Source organism: Hevea brasiliensis, chromosome 1 (assembly GCF_030052815.1).
Source record: "Hevea brasiliensis isolate MT/VB/25A 57/8 chromosome 1, ASM3005281v1, whole genome shotgun sequence".
Lineage (NCBI taxonomy): Eukaryota > Viridiplantae > Streptophyta > Magnoliopsida > Malpighiales > Euphorbiaceae > Hevea > Hevea brasiliensis.
The window spans coordinates 108,073,514-108,089,280 of NC_079493.1; the positions used below are offsets into that span (position 1 = coordinate 108,073,514).

The 15,767-nt window shown below is 31.3% G+C and overlaps 2 protein-coding genes and 1 pseudogene across 5 annotated transcripts; all 3 read right to left on the reverse strand.

Annotated features, from left to right (window-relative positions):
* Nucleotides 1-782: 782 nt before the first annotated feature.
* LOC110664037 (probable amidase At4g34880) lies at nt 783-1,531 on the reverse strand (annotated as a pseudogene).
* Nucleotides 1,532-3,262: 1,731 nt separating this feature from the next.
* Nucleotides 3,263-5,793, reverse strand: LOC110664019 (probable amidase At4g34880). The gene is made up of 5 exons (XM_021823539.2): nt 5,208-5,793; nt 4,803-5,017; nt 4,432-4,674; nt 3,864-4,062; nt 3,263-3,790 (listed from the first exon to the last, which is right to left on the reverse strand). Exons 1-5 carry the CDS (start codon nt 5,736-5,738, stop codon nt 3,410-3,412), a joined length of 1,569 nt encoding a protein of 522 aa, XP_021679231.2. The 5' UTR covers nt 5,739-5,793; the 3' UTR covers nt 3,263-3,409.
* Nucleotides 5,794-9,970: 4,177 nt separating this feature from the next.
* Nucleotides 9,971-12,498, reverse strand: LOC110664020 (eukaryotic translation initiation factor 4B3). Of its 4 annotated transcripts, none has more exons than XM_021823542.2 (2): nt 11,291-12,497; nt 9,971-10,429 (listed from the first exon to the last, which is right to left on the reverse strand). In XM_021823542.2, exons 1-2 carry the CDS (start codon nt 12,388-12,390, stop codon nt 10,354-10,356), a joined length of 1,176 nt encoding a protein of 391 aa, XP_021679234.2. In that variant the 5' UTR covers nt 12,391-12,497; the 3' UTR covers nt 9,971-10,353. The 4 variants fall into 4 exon arrangements, with proteins under 4 accessions (XP_021679234.2, XP_021679233.2, XP_058002695.1 ...); XM_021823541.2 differs by having other exon boundaries at nt 9,971-10,447; XM_058146712.1 differs by lacking the exon at nt 9,971-10,429 and adding an exon at nt 10,448-10,576 and having other exon boundaries at nt 11,291-12,498.
* Between the last annotated feature and the right edge of the window lie 3,269 nt (nt 12,499-15,767).

The following is a 15,767-nucleotide window of genomic DNA, read 5'->3' on the forward strand; positions in this document are numbered from 1 at the left end:
ATTTGGAGTATAGGTTGTGATTTGATGAAAATCAATTTGTGTTAAGTTGCCTTAGTGTGTTGTGATTCAAATTTGCTTTTACTTGAAAGTATATCATTGCATAGCATCACTACACTTAGGAACCTAGCTGAACAAAACCATAATTTTTCATAAGGTTTTAAGCAATGACCAAAAATTTGTTAGAAGTCCAATTCAAGACCACACACCCCCCAACCCCCCCTCTTGGACTACTCTTGGGACTACATACCATCTTAAGGAAATGAACTAGCCTAACTCAATTCTTAAATTTAACTCAAAAGGGATAAGATTATCCAAACCTTTATATTTAATGCACTTACCTTATTTTCTAATGATGTGAGAAATAGTCATTAATGATGAGAAACTTTGCTTCAACAACTTTTTATTTAACATGTTAACTTCAAACCTTAATTAAAAAAAAAAAATGACCTAAGACTTCTTCTTCCCCAAATTAGTCTAATGAGCTGCTTTTAGTGAGTTGTATTAAACTTATAATGAAAATATAACCTATTATATTTCCATGATTTTCCATTCTTGAATTAGTGGAAGAGAAATTTTGTTAAAAATAAACTACAAATTATAAGAAGTAATGGTTAAATGTTAAACAATAAAATATCAATAGTTTCAAACTAATATTGTGAATTTCACTAATTGAGGTATGTCATGAATTTTTAAAGATTACCAACTTAATTTTTTTAACTAGCAAACTATTAGTATTTCTTTCAAAACCATCCTCCCTTCATTGTTATCTTTTATCTGTGAACCAAACTCTGTTACTATTGATTTTTTTTTTCCCTAACAATCAAATGATTTTTAGACAAATGAATCTTAAAGGAGGCTAGTAACTAAATACCAAATGATGAATCAATTTCCACCGCAATGAATCAAATGCATTTAAGAAATGGAATTAGATATCTCTATCGCTCCTTGTCTGGCTCTAGCACACCAGCCACAGGGAATATGGCCCAAAGAACGAAAATTATACCACTTGCTCAGGCTAGCTTTCCCCAATATCACCGCTCCTGCACTTCTCAACCTCTCCGCCACCGTCGTATCTCGAGGAACCACCGATCCCAACAAAGTGTACTACCCCACCGTCATGTTCATTTTATCCTTGGGGGCTAAGGTGTCCTTAAGCAGCACCGGAATTCCATGTAAGTCTCCCAAGGATGTACGGTATTGATTGTTCATCCTTTCCTCATCGGGCTTTTCAGCTTGATACCAGGCATCAGGGTTAACTTCTATGACACTGCGAAGCAGGGGATTTAGGGTTTTGATTTGGGTTATGTAGAAGTCTACCAATTCTGTTGCTGTGAGCTTGTTTTGGGTGAAGGCCTGCTGAATGTCGTTAATGGTTGCCTCTTCTATGGTGAATGCTTTGCTGTTGATGGTGAGCAAAAGTGAGATGAACAGTGGTAGAAGGAGAGAAGCTGGATGGCTGACCCCCACTGCCATTTTCCTTTGGTTTGTCTTTTACTTCTTCGTTCTCGTTTCTTATGGGAGCAATGAAGGCTGCAGTGCGAGTAGGACAACATAGCATATCCGCGATAATCCCGAACACAACTAACAATTATAATATTTAAATTTTTTTAAATTTTGTTAAATTTTATTTTAAATTATTAAAACTCATTTTAATTTATTTTAAATTCATTTAAATTTAATTTATTTAAATTTATATAGCTTCTTTCCAATAGAGCAGAGAAGAAAGCGATCTGCCACTAATCCACCCATTATCACTAACACCAATATCATGGGAGTAAGCATCCTTTGGGTATATTGGCAAAAAAGTTTTAAAATAAAAAATAACTATGGCTTAAATCTCAATTTCATATCTGTAATTATTGAAAAATTTTAATTTAATTTACTTTTAATTTTTTTAAATTTAATTTAAAAGTTTCAATTTGAGTTCAGTTTAGTTTAAAAATAAAAAAAATCAAGAAATTAAGCTTCTTAATTTTTATACTTAAATCAAGAAATTTAATTTTAAAATTGAAAAATTAAACTTTTTTATTTTCATTTAAATCAAGAAATTAAAAAATTTAGCATATAAATTTTAATTTTTAGACTAAATTGAGTTTAAATTGAAAATTTTGAATTAATTTTGACAAAAATTGAAAATGGGCTAAATTGAATTTCCTCAAAAAAACAGGAGCTAAATTGAACATTTTATCAAATAACAAAATTAGAGTTAATAATCATACAAATTACTCCAATCAATATAATATCGTGTTACATATTAATTTATTTATATAATTAGATTTGAAATACCTTAATTGTAAAATTTAAAATTTAATGACTAATTTTTAAAAATTAACTTAAAATTTATAGCCACAATAAAAGTCAATGAAAAGTTGAATCTCCATTTAAATAGTTTAGTCTCTGCAATATTAGAATGTTGTAGAATTAAAAATTGGAGGATGATTTGACCTATGAGAAATATATTAAATGTTCAAATATATTTAATGTTCCATAAAGCTTATTTATAGTAAAAGTATGTTAATCTAAATAAAACAAAATTAGTGCTAAATAAAGACAACTATTCTAATTAAAATAGGAACTATTTAAACTATGATATTAAATTCTTATTTATTTAATTAATTAGAATAACTTACTAATAAGCTCTAATTCAATAATAATGAAATCATTTTTATGTTGAGATTTTGAAGTTTTTATTGCATCAAATAAAGAAATAATAATTAGAATTATTTATAAATAAATAAAAATCATATAATAATATTATCAAAATTTGTGATATATAGTATTAAATAATCTTAAACATAAGCTTGACTATTTCATGAAATTAATTAAATTTATTAAAAAATTTTTTTTGTTGTAATTTTTGAACATAAGAAAAAAATATTGTTAATTGTTGTTACTGGTGTCACAGGGTCATTACCCTCTCTTCAAAAGATGCAACTGATGGGGTATGCAGCACACCCGCTTATATGCCCAAAGAACCCCTCTTATTTGACCGATGCGGGACGAACATAACATTCTCCCCCGCCCAAGCTTATGATGCCCTCGTCACGGCTGACCCATCCTGCCTACCTCGGTCTCGTTGAGGCGTTTGGCGTGAGATCAGATCATTACTAGTTGACTCTGATACCACTTGTTACATGGTTATTACCCTCCCTAAAAAATGCACTTGATAGGGTGTGCAACACACTCGCTTATATGTCCCAAGAACCTCTCTTATTTGACTGATGCGAGACAAGGGTAACACTGAAAAAATTTTAAAATACAATTATTATAAATATAACAGCTTTATTATAATTGTTGAACATGATGAAATTATGTGAGTTTTCTCATAATCAATAATTAGAGTGTATTTGTTATTTGTAATAAATAAGTTCTCCATTAATTGACATGCACCGAGCTAGCATTCCACATTTCAGAAGAGATTTTCATCCAAGTCCAATTTAGATGAAAAAGGAGGTCTGCGTGACGAAGTAGCCTGCTCAAAAGCATAAGCAACCTCAATCAACTTGGGTTCCATGCCTTTCAAACCCCCAAAAAAGATCCCAAATGGCATTCCATTGCTTCCATAGCCAGCAGGGACAGTAATTGCAGGGTAACCTCCAATGGCTAGAACTGTAGAAGCAGTCCAACCAAGTGTCACCATAGCATCTAACTTGTACTCTTTCATCATTTTCTCAAAACCTTTTTTAGATAGTTTTTTCATAAACTTCACTGCCTTATTTTCTTCCTTTCCAAGCCCATTTGTCATTTCTGAGGCAATCAACAGATCCTGACCATACTGTTTCATGTCTTCCTGCAAAATGGCTGAATTTGTCATCTCATATCAAACCCTGCACTTAACAGAGAAATTCAGAATTCACACATACCAGATCAGGATTATTGTTGTTGAAAGTGATGATGTCTGCCAGTGATCTCACAGGAGATTTGACAAGTTCTTGAAGGTATTGATTAATTGTCAGCTTGAACTCAGCTAGCAGTACCATTTCTTCACCACTTTGATTGGGATCCATAATTACATCAATATTCAGTATTTGCAGATTATCCAACACAGTTGCACCTCCTTGCCTACAAATTTCCATGGAAAAATCTAAGCAGCATACAAGTAGTGATTGAAAAGTGTCAAATTTTTATTTATGAAGCTATAATGGTTATGCTAATTAATGTTTGTGATGTGAAATTCTTATCTACACCTGATAACTGTGGATTCAAAGACATAATATACATGCTGTGACTCAAATGTAAAATATTTGCGTATTGAATCCATGAGGAACCAAGCCTAAGTAAAATTTTCCCGCTTGTTATTGGGTGTCAATGCTGTCAATTATAAATATGGTTCCTCTACCCTGCTATTGAATTGGTAGTTTAACAGCCGTTTGTCCCATAGTACATGAGATCATACAAAAAGAATGGATATGACCTCTGTTTAAAAAGTACCTGAACACTTCCAGATGGTTATTGAAGGTTGACAGCACAGTTGAATCATTGACAAAGCCCGAAAATGGAATTCTCACCACTCCCAGTCTCTTATCTTTGAGTCCATCATCTTTTAGAAACTGTTTATAGCCACCTGCAGGTATAAACTTAGCAGCTTCCTTTGTTGCTTTGGTGTCTCTTGGATCAAAACCAACAATTGCATCAAGCACATAAACTGCATCCGACACTGTCCGGCATATTGGCCTGCATTTTCATGGTAAATAAAATTAAGCTTTACTAACACAACAACAAATTAAGAAAATAAACCTTTTGGCTCCATTACATTTTGGTAAAATAGAATCATAAAACTTTGTGACAGATATCTAGTTTACCCAATTGTGTCCTGGCGAGGAGAGACTGGAATGACACCAGCACGGCTTGTGAGTCCAACAGTTGGCTTCAGCCCAACAACAGAGTTGAGATCAGCTGGGCAAATGATAGAGCCATCAGTTTCAGTCCCCAGTGACACTGCTACCATGTTTGCAGCTACGGATATTGCTGATCCACTGCTTGAACCACATGGATTTCCCCTTTCTACGTATGGGTTCTGCATTAACAATAAATTAACAAAAAAAATTAATTAACAATTAAATTTAAAAACGGATTAATGCAATTATTAAAATACATAAATTCTTTTTAATTAAAAAATTAAAATACATAAATTAATTAGTAAACAATAAAAATGATAAAACAAAATAGTGATTCACTCAAAAAAAAAAAAAAAAAAAAAAACTAACCACGCCTTGACCGGCTCTAGCACTCCAAGCATCGGGAATCTTCAGCGACCTAACCGCATACCACTCCGACTGACTCGCCTTCCCTAAAATCACAGCCCCGGCGCTTCTCAACCTTTCCACCACCCCAGCATCACGCGCCACCTCCGACCCAAGCAGCGCGTACGACCCGCACGTCGTGTTCAACCTATCCTTCGTTCCTATACTGTCCTTGAGCAGCACAGGAATCCCATGCAGCTCCCCCAACGATTGGCGGCCCTGATTCTTCTCTCTCTCTTGATCAGCTTTCTCTGCTTGTTCTAATGCGTCTGGATTGATCTCCACAACACCGTGAAGTAGAGGATTGAGGGTTTGGATTTGTTCCAAGTAGAATCTGACTAGTTGTTTGGAGGTTAGCTTGTTTTGAACAAAAGCGAGCTGGATTTCCTTCACTGTGGCTTCTTTGATGGAGAATTTTGAGGCTTGGATTATATTGAGGAAGCTAAAGAGTAGAAGTAGAGAGATTAAAGAAGATGAGAAGAGATTAATCTCCATTTTTTGTCTTTCTAGCCTTCTCGCTGTAGCTCAAGGTCAACTACTCGTGGAGCTTTAAAATATAAATAACAAAATATAGATTGAATATGAAAATAAATCATTATTCAATTAGCATAATTTTATTATAAATAATTATGTTAAATAAAAAATTATTCAATTATAAAATTACACTATTCTATTTGAATCTCTTTCCACTAGATGATTTCCTTTTGAAAAATGGGTATGATTTTTTTTCTTTTTTCCTTCGTACTTGTCACTTCTGGACTTATATTGCTATGGCGAGAGAGATTTTTGACATGCTTTTCCCAAGAATTTTTTATTTTCTGTTTATCCTCTATCAATCAATTTTTAAAAATTTAGAAGAAATACTTTAATAACAAAATTTTTATTATGAATAAAGAATTTATAATTTATCCATAATCAACTCTCAAACAATTATATCACTTAAAAATAAATTAAAATCTCATCTTTATTCGATTAATGGATATACTCTATAAGAAAAATGAGGTTTATGTTCAATACAATTCCACTCACCTTTTCCTTTTTTCTATTAATTTTTTTTTTAATAAATCAACCCCTGAAAGTTGAAAACAATTCTAGTTTGAGCCTAAAACCTGACCGTGCGGAATCGTGGACGTTTGGAGTTGGAGAATAAATCCAAGCTTGACCCAAGAAAAAACTATTATTATTATTATTATTATTATTATTATTATTATTATTATTATCGAATATTATTGCACTTCTTTGGTCATACCCCATGCGTGACTGTTAGGCTGCGTTTGAATTAGAGAAAAATAAAGGAAAAAAAGAAAATTATAAAAAAATAAAAATATTTTCTCTATTTTCTTATTTAAAAATGAGAAAAAATTTTAAAAAAAGGATGAATAATAACAAATGGATATTGTCACTCATTTTGGAGAGAGAGTATGGAAAATGCATAAGAGTACTTTCTTATCTTTATAATTATTTATTTTAATTTCAAATAAAAAAGATAAAATAAATATTTTACTGTTTAAAAAGTTACTTTCCCCTCTTATTTTTCTCCTTGATATCCAAGTAAAGAAAAGAAAATAATTTTTACATTACTTGCTCTTTTATTTTCTTTCTAACTAAGTTTTCAAATGTAAGTTTTCAAATGTAGACTTAGACAACCGACTAACTAAGAGCATGTTTGATTGAACCGTTAAATATAGCTAATAACTGTTAGATGATAGTTGTTATTGTTAGCTGGTAGCTGATGATGGTTGATTTATGTTAAGTGTTTGGTAAAACTATATATATGTGAAATGGCTAATAAGAGTATATATTATATAATTTATTTTATTATTAAAAGAAATATAAAATTATAAATTTATTATATTATGTTATATTGTATTATTTTATTATTAACTTAAATATACAATTATTAAATTAATTTATTATATCATTTATTATATTATTAAAATACATATATAATTATTAATCTATTATATTATATCATTTATTTTATTATTAAAATAAGAAAATAATTAATTTTTTTAAAAAATAATTAAATAATTTTAAAAATATAAATAAAATAATATTGTAATTATTATTGTTGATAAAGAAAAAATTTATAATGAATTTTAAGTTTTTAGATATAAATAAATATTTTATATTTTATGTTATTAATAAAAAATATTTTAAATGCGTTAATTAAAATGTTAAAATTATAAATAAAAAATATAAAAATATTAATAATATTAATTTTTGAGTTAAATAAAACGGGATGATATGGTCAAAATAAAAAATCAAATCAAATTAGCTATCAGATGATGAGAAATAGCTCTAAAAATAGAGTTGATACAAACTGCAGTGGGTTTCATATTAGCTACCCATCAACTATCAGTTTATTTTTTTTTAAACATATCAAATAGTTCACCTGTTTAGGTGTCTATCAGTTATCAACTACATCCAACAGATGAACCAAACACTCCTAAAACCAACACCATAGCCAATCGAATGGTTTACTAGTCCTCAAAATAATTGTCAATCACATGCTAGAATACTTTTAACCTATAATTAGTTTTTTTCTTTTAATATCCAAACAAAGAGGGAAAAATAAATTTTACATATCTTTTATTTTCCTTATTTTCTTCACCTTTATTTTCTTTCCTTTCTAACAAAATTTCCAAACATAGGCTTAGGCAATCAACTAACAGCTATTTGTACGTTTATCAAATGGGTTTGGAGTTGCTGTTAGATATGAAACCTCCATGAACTACCCCAAACTCTAATACAAGCACCACCTTAATTTGAGGCATAAATAATAGTTACCTATAAGCATTAATAGTTACCTATTGAGATGCTCTTGAAAGTCCTTTGAAAGGATGTCGGCCAAGTTATGACCTGACTTGCACTATGCTATTTTGATTTGTGCTTAAGTTTATGACCTGACTTGGACTATGCTATTTTGATTTGTGCTTAAGTTTATGAAGCATTTCCTTTATCTTTACTTAGCAATAATTGTTGATTCAACTGTAAAGTAGAAATACTCAGAATTTATGACTTTTGCTCTTTACACATAACGAATTGAACACCATATTTGCTCGAGTATTGTGGCCGCTTTTTTCTAACTTTAGTGAAATTTAAGCCAAGTCATATCTTAAAACTACAATTGAAACTCTGGAATCTGCTGGCATAAGAATTTCTCTCGTTTTAGAAAGAGAGTCTTTCGTCTCTTCCTTTCTTTTAGGGTTGAGCTCCAGTTTCTTACCGTTGACATCGGATTCCGCTTGCCTCTTCTGGGCAGGGGAGGCTCCTCTCTCCCTGCTTAGTCTTGTGGGTCGAACCCTACCCCTCTGGGTAGGGTTTGTATATAGCTTTGGCATGGTTTTGGGGTCCCAATTTAAACTTTTAAGTGAGGGTTTTTGAGGGATCTAAGGTGGTTTATTTTGGTAGTTGTTTGTTGTTCTGTTTTGTGTTTTTATGTGGATCATTTCGGTGCAAAGATGGAGAAGAACCGGCTGCATGCAGGCTGGCAACTTCTGTCCAGTTGCGATGTAAAGGGAGTAGACATTCCAAGGGTTGAAAGTGCTGGCTGAATGGGTGCTGCTGCCCTCTGGCTACAAGAGACTGAGAGGCCATTATAGGCTCTACTTCCTCCTAAAATCTATTTCTTTTTCCATTTGCGGATGGAAGTTTGAGTCCTCATGTTTCTTCAGCCCCATGGCCTGTTCTCTTCTGGTTTCACTTGAACTCTTTGCTACCATGCTGTTCTTGGTGTGCCTTAGTTTGCAAGTGATTCTTTTGACCTTAAAAATGGTCTGTGTTGCCACTTGATCCCAAGACAACAGCACCAGTAGTACCTGAGGAAGACGGGTCCTACTATTCGAGTTCTCTACCCGTTTGCGTTAGGATTTCTTCAAGGGTATGGTTTGGCCTCTTTGTAATGGACTGAAGTTGGGTTGACAGGGTTAGCTTTGTTGTAGCTGAATTCAGAATTTTGGCCATGGACGGTATTGGGTTGTAATTCATCTCTATCTTTAGATAAAAAATAAAAAAATAAATAAAAAAATAAAATAAAATAAAATAAAAAATAAAAAATCTACCGGCATAAAACTTGTCCTACGTACACAAGGCCGCATTGCTTCCCTTAAAAGACCTTTCATCAACATAGGTAGATGCTCTAAACGCTCTACAGCCGCAAGAGTCTATTTGATGTTGATATTGAAGCTGTTATTAACCAAAAAAAAAAAAAAACCCATTAAATATATTAATTAAATAATTATTTTAATTATATAAACTCTAAAATGGATAAATAACTTTTTTAAACTATTTTTTTAACATATCTATAGTAATGTTTTTTCAAAAAACAAATTTATACCATAAATACCAAATAGACTGTTTAAGCGCAATGCCCAGAACCAAGATTTTCAGCCACCATAGAAATAGTAATCAATTAATACTGTCACTCTTTTTGTCTAATTAAGAGCTCTCAATGAAAAATCAAAGGCATACTGATACTAGCCTACCCCCTCTATTTGCTTGATTAACTAATTACATCCCCACAAGAAGATTGCAAACTGCATCCATTCATGCTGACACTAAAAACCAGTGCACAACAATGCTAATCATATCCTGCAGACCACCAACCCAAGTTAACAGCATTATCAAAAGCCAAAATAAAGCCAAAAACTATTACTTTATAAACAACGAAACATAGCTACAGACAAAAAAAAAAAAAAAAAAACACTTGCAAGGGAAAACTCAAGTAAGAAGAAATTCAAGAGAAATATTATGCACAACTTTTAATTCGTCATCCACAAAGTTTCAACAATCAAAATCCACACTCGCTCTAGATGTAAGATGGACAAAATTGAAGATGAAAAAAACTAGTAATGGAACAACAAAAACATTTCTGAATTCCAATACCAGCTACAAAACAAACCTATCAATGCCAAATCAGTGCTAATTACTCTTCTAAAGCCTACCAAAATTGTCCCTGCACTGTATTCAGCAATCATAACAGTTGAAGCAAAACTCAGTACAAATAAATAATAAAAGAAAAAAAAAACTTTGACTACTAACAAATTCAAATGCTCTCTAGTCTCTAGTCCTTCGCAATTCTCAGCATCACATGAGCAAGACGCCAACTTTAATTCCCTTCAGCAGGTCCATCCTCAGTGGCATGCCCATTTTCAGAGGCTTTATCATTCTCATTTGTCTCAGCACTGCACGCAGAGGAAACACTGATTTCACAAAGTTTAGCAGTTCATCTCAATTTCACAGCAGAATATACATAAATCAGACACAATAGACAAGCACCTAAGCTATTTTCTTTCTTGTTTACTTCAAAATCATTTTCACCACAGTAACAGCTGAGATGGACAAAGGATGGAACAAATAAATATAAAAAATGAAAAAGCAGAAACTGCAAGACAATAGGGCGTATACTTTTTCCTGGGGTAATCAGAATAATCACAGTAATTTTAGAGGGCCAAAATCCATACGAGTTTATCTATCATACATGACTAGGTGATCCAAATTGAGCCACAACAAAAATAAATAATATACAAACACCCACCCCCGCATAGTACAGCCTCCATAAAATTATTATACGCTAGCAAATAGATTTTCAGAGTTGAGACCTCATTCAAATTATTGTCTCATGGATTTGTAAAAACCAACTAGGAGTTTTAAGAAAAACACTGTGGAATACCAGGGACTTAGGGAGGAAGGGCAAGGATGCAACAAAAGGCACTGAATAGAAATACCTGAAAACTCTAATACTCTCATGTCATGCTTATAGAAAAAAGAGTTGGAAAACCCAAGTGACAAAGGATACTTCTCTACAATTTTGAGAAACTCAAGTCCCTTGAAGAACCCTCAAAACCTAGTGAGATCAGAAACAACATCCCTCCAGTGTCCCATATAAAGCTAACAATACCTCCTTCAAAACAGAGTTAGCAACTCACAACCAGTAATTGTGTGTATATCACTTCTTAGAAAAGAATTAAGCGATAATAAATCAATACATCGTTCCAATTGCCAAAACATATACAAATGAGCTAATCAAAGAGCAATCAACAAACCTCTGAGGACGAGAATTGGAATCAGCTGCATCAGGCTTCCTCCAGCTCCTTTCTACACGGTCAGTGCCAGAACCTCCACGACCATTCCCAAAGCTCCACCTCCCAATTGAGGTCGAATTACCTCTCTCACCTTTTCCAATTTCTTTCTTACTATTGATGTTCACAGACTGCAGCTTCTCATCAATCTCTTTCCAGTCCTTTCCTTTCTCAGCTAACACCTCCTCTCTTGGCCTCGCATCTCCAAATGGGCTCGAACCTTTGGGTTTCGCTGCTGCGCCATTCTCGTTATTTACAGGAACTGTACGTGGCTGCAATATAAGCTTTGGCCTTGAACTCGCTGTTCCATTAACCTCCTCCTTCTTCCTTCCCCAGTTATCGGAATCTGCTGCAGCACCACCGCTATTAGACCCGTTTCTATCTCTGGACAACGAATCGAAACTCCCCCTCCTCTCAAATCCATCTTTAGTAGCACCATATCTCCGCGCCTCTGTTGGCTTATTGGCTACCCAGCTATCCAACTCATCGGCTTTTGACAGAGAATCAAAAAAAGATCCCCTTTCTCTCCTTTCGTAGCCATTACCCACCGTTGATTTTTTCGATTTAGACCAATCATCAGTCTCATCAGCACGCGAAGGCGCTAAATCTCTGGTCGTATCCCTATCTCTACTAGAAAACCTAGAATGACCACCACCCCATCTCGAGTTAGACGAATCGTCACCGTTACGGTTGCTCATACCATGCGATTTGAAGCCGCCACCGAGCCTAGACTGGTGGAGCTCTTCAGCAGAACGCTGGCGGGGGCCAGTTGGGAGATTGAGGAGATCATCATGAGCAAGGCCTCTATATTGGGTGGGCTGGTCTGACTTGCTGGAGTCATAGGCGGTGAATTCAGCTAAAGATAGGGCTTGTTTCTTCATCTTCTTCTTCTTCTTGAGGTTTTTGGCGGCGGCGGCTAGAGAGGGAAATCCAGACTCACCAGAAGAATCATCGATTTTATGGGGAGAATCGAATTGTTGTTGACGGAGTTCGTCCTCGTGTTCTTCGGCGTCGAGAGCCCACGCACCAGGTTTGCCCCAAGGAGAAGACGCAGTTGCCGCCATGTTGATTTTACGTTGTTTAGTTTCTCTCTGGAATGCGAAGAAGAAAACTGGCTGCGTGCGTGTGAGCTTGCGTTACTTATCAGCGAAGGTGAGAGCTGCGGAGGGGCATTTATATATGGCCAAGTTACTTTTTATATATTCTTATTTAAAAAATAAATTAAAAAAATTCATGAAATTTGATTTTATAAATCAATTAATTTATATTTAGTTAAAATATATTAAATAAATAACAAATATTTTAATTTTCTATTAAAATAAAAAGAAAATATTAATAATCACAATTAATATTTTAATTTATTAAATGATTTTAGTTATTAAATCATGTTAGACCTTTAATAGGCACGTTATATTCTTTTTTACAAAAATATATTTTAATTTAAATGCATTAAAAATATTTAATGATATAAATAATAAACAAAAAATTATTTACTTACAATTTAAAATTAAAAATTATATTATTATGGAAAATATATTTGTCAACAAATAAAACTCAAAACACATGTAATTACTGATAATACTTGAGGCTTAGTTGCAGCAATGACCTTCATTTAAATATTCTCAAGTAATTGAAGTAGCTAGGCAGCTCCAATTTTTCATTTTAATTTCAATTTACTTTGGTCAGCTAATTAGATTATAGACACACACACACACAATATATATATATATATATATATATATATATATATATATATATATATATATATATATATATATGCAATAGAAAGTTTGGAGTGAGCGAATCTTCTTCTCCTAAAAGTTATGATACGTGAGAATAGATGCCTAAAACAGGTTGCTTCAAATCCAATCCTACTCAAAAAGAATCAGTGGAGGAAATGGCAGCCACCTTTTTTAAGGCCTCATTTCAAATCCTCGAATCCACTCTGTTAAGGCAAAATATCCTTTTTTTTTTTTTTAGAACAAATATTCCATTTCTTTTAATATAACTTAGTATGTTATATATAAATTATAATTTTAGAATAAACAATATATGTTATTTATCTCCTTGTGATTAGATATAACCTTCAGTTTTGTGATTTCAGCCGGTCTTGTCTAATGAATGCTACAGTCGACTAAATTTAATGGATTGGATTCAGTGATGGCGGGATTTGCTTGGGTGTTTCAGAGATCCAAGTGACTTTGTGCTGAGTTGTCTTTATTACATTTATCATTCTTTCAGTCGTTGCTCTAGCTCCGATCAGAATCGTCTGGTGATGCTGTTTGGATGTCTAGGGTGGCTTTAGCTTCTGTGTATTGAAAGTTGGCTGGCGAGTTCATGTACTAGCGAATTTTCGATGGTTAGGTTTTGGGTTTAAGTTGGGTTGAATGCAGAGGCTGAGTCATTAAACTTTTATTTTCATAAAAATTATTAAATTTTAATTTTTTTCATACTAATTTAATTTTATAAAAATTATTTATTAATTTATCAATTATTTTATAAATAAAATTATTTAATTAGTGATCATTTATAGAAAAAAAATAAAGAGGAGTTTGACACGAGCGATAGTTGTATGTGTTTTATATAATCTATTTTTAAAAAAATAATAAAATAAAATAATTTTATTTATAAAATGATTGATAAGTCAGTAAGTTGATTTAAAAATATTTAATTTTTTATCATAATTATTTTTATGAAATGAAATTAAAATTTAGTAAATTTTATGAAAAAAACTAAAATTGAATAATTTTTGTGATAATACTCATAAAATTGAATATATAAATGTGATATATACTCGTTATCTAACACTATATTTTAAGCTCCTACTTCCCTTTCAAGTCGGATTTAGATCGACGAACGGGCAATCTCACTAGAAAATTTTTTTATCTATATTTAGATATTTATACATCCAATAATTAAAAAATTTTAACAAATATTTATATGCTAGATCTATCATAATTTTAAATAAAATTTATTATAATTTTAATTAATATTTTATTTGTGAAGAATCATTTTTCATCCAACCAAATGGGTTGACATGGCAAAAACTATGAATACTAAAGATTTATTTGATTTAATTGTTGAATACAGTTGACAGCGGTTGCTGTTAGCTGATAACTGATTATAGATTATTTACATTAAGTGTTTAGTAATATTATATTTAATTGTTTAAGGATATATCATATAATTTATTTTACTATAATTTATTAAGTCATATAATTTATTTTATAATTGAAATAAATATATAATTATTAACTTATTATAATATATTATTTAATTTATTATTAAAATATTTAAATAAATAATAAATAATCTAAAAATTACAATTCAATAACCGGAGAAAAAAATAGAGTTTTAAAAAAATTATGATTCTGTTTAGTATTGAGGCTCAAAATTAAAAATAATATATATTTCAAAAAAATTATTTTAAATATTATTTAAAAATAATTTAAAATTTTTATTTTAATATTTTTATAATTAAAATATATCAAATTTAATTTTAAAATAATTTATAACTCTTTAATTAATATATTTTAAATTTTTTTAACAATATTTTATAATAACAATATCAAATAAATCATTTTATCTTTTTACTATTATAAAAGTTTTGTGCAAAAAATTAAAAAAAAAATGTAATTGTATATTTAATTTATTGTGTTCAAGTTATTACATTATGCAGTGCATGCGCATGAATATTATTGTGTTCACGTTTAATGCGGTTTCAGGAGATGGCGTTGTATTGCTTAAGCTTTATCCATGTGCTTTTAATATTAGGATATTATTTTTTTAAACTGTAAAAAAAGGCACAATAAATCTCAAAGATAATAAATATTCAAGTAGCTATCAACTTCTAAAGAGTTTACCAAAAATAATTAATTTAATTATTTGAAAGTCTATATGATGCATTATCTAACACTATATTTTAAGCTCCTACTTCCCTTTCAAGTCGGATTTAGATCGACGAACGGGCAATCTCACTAGAAAATTTTTTTATCTATATTTAGATATTTATACATCCAATAATTAAAAAATTTTAACAAATATTTATATGTAAGATTTATCATAATTTTAAATAAAATTTATTATAATTTTAATTAATATTGTATTTGTTTTTCCATCCAACCAAATGGGTTGGCATCCCAAAAACTATAAATACTAAAGGTTTAAATTATTTAACTGTTGTTAGCTGATAACTGATTATAAATAATTTATATTAAATATTTAGTAATATTATATTTAGTTATTGTTATCGATATAAGATAAGTACTAAAGTAATATTATCTTTCAAACCATGATGATCTCTCCAGTTCAAGAGACAAGAGAAATATTCATGTTCACTCCTTTCAAGCAGACAAACAACCAAGTCCATATAGGCAATATCCCTCATGTGTTTAAATACACCAACCAACTTTCTAAAATACTAAAAAAGAAAGCCCCCACT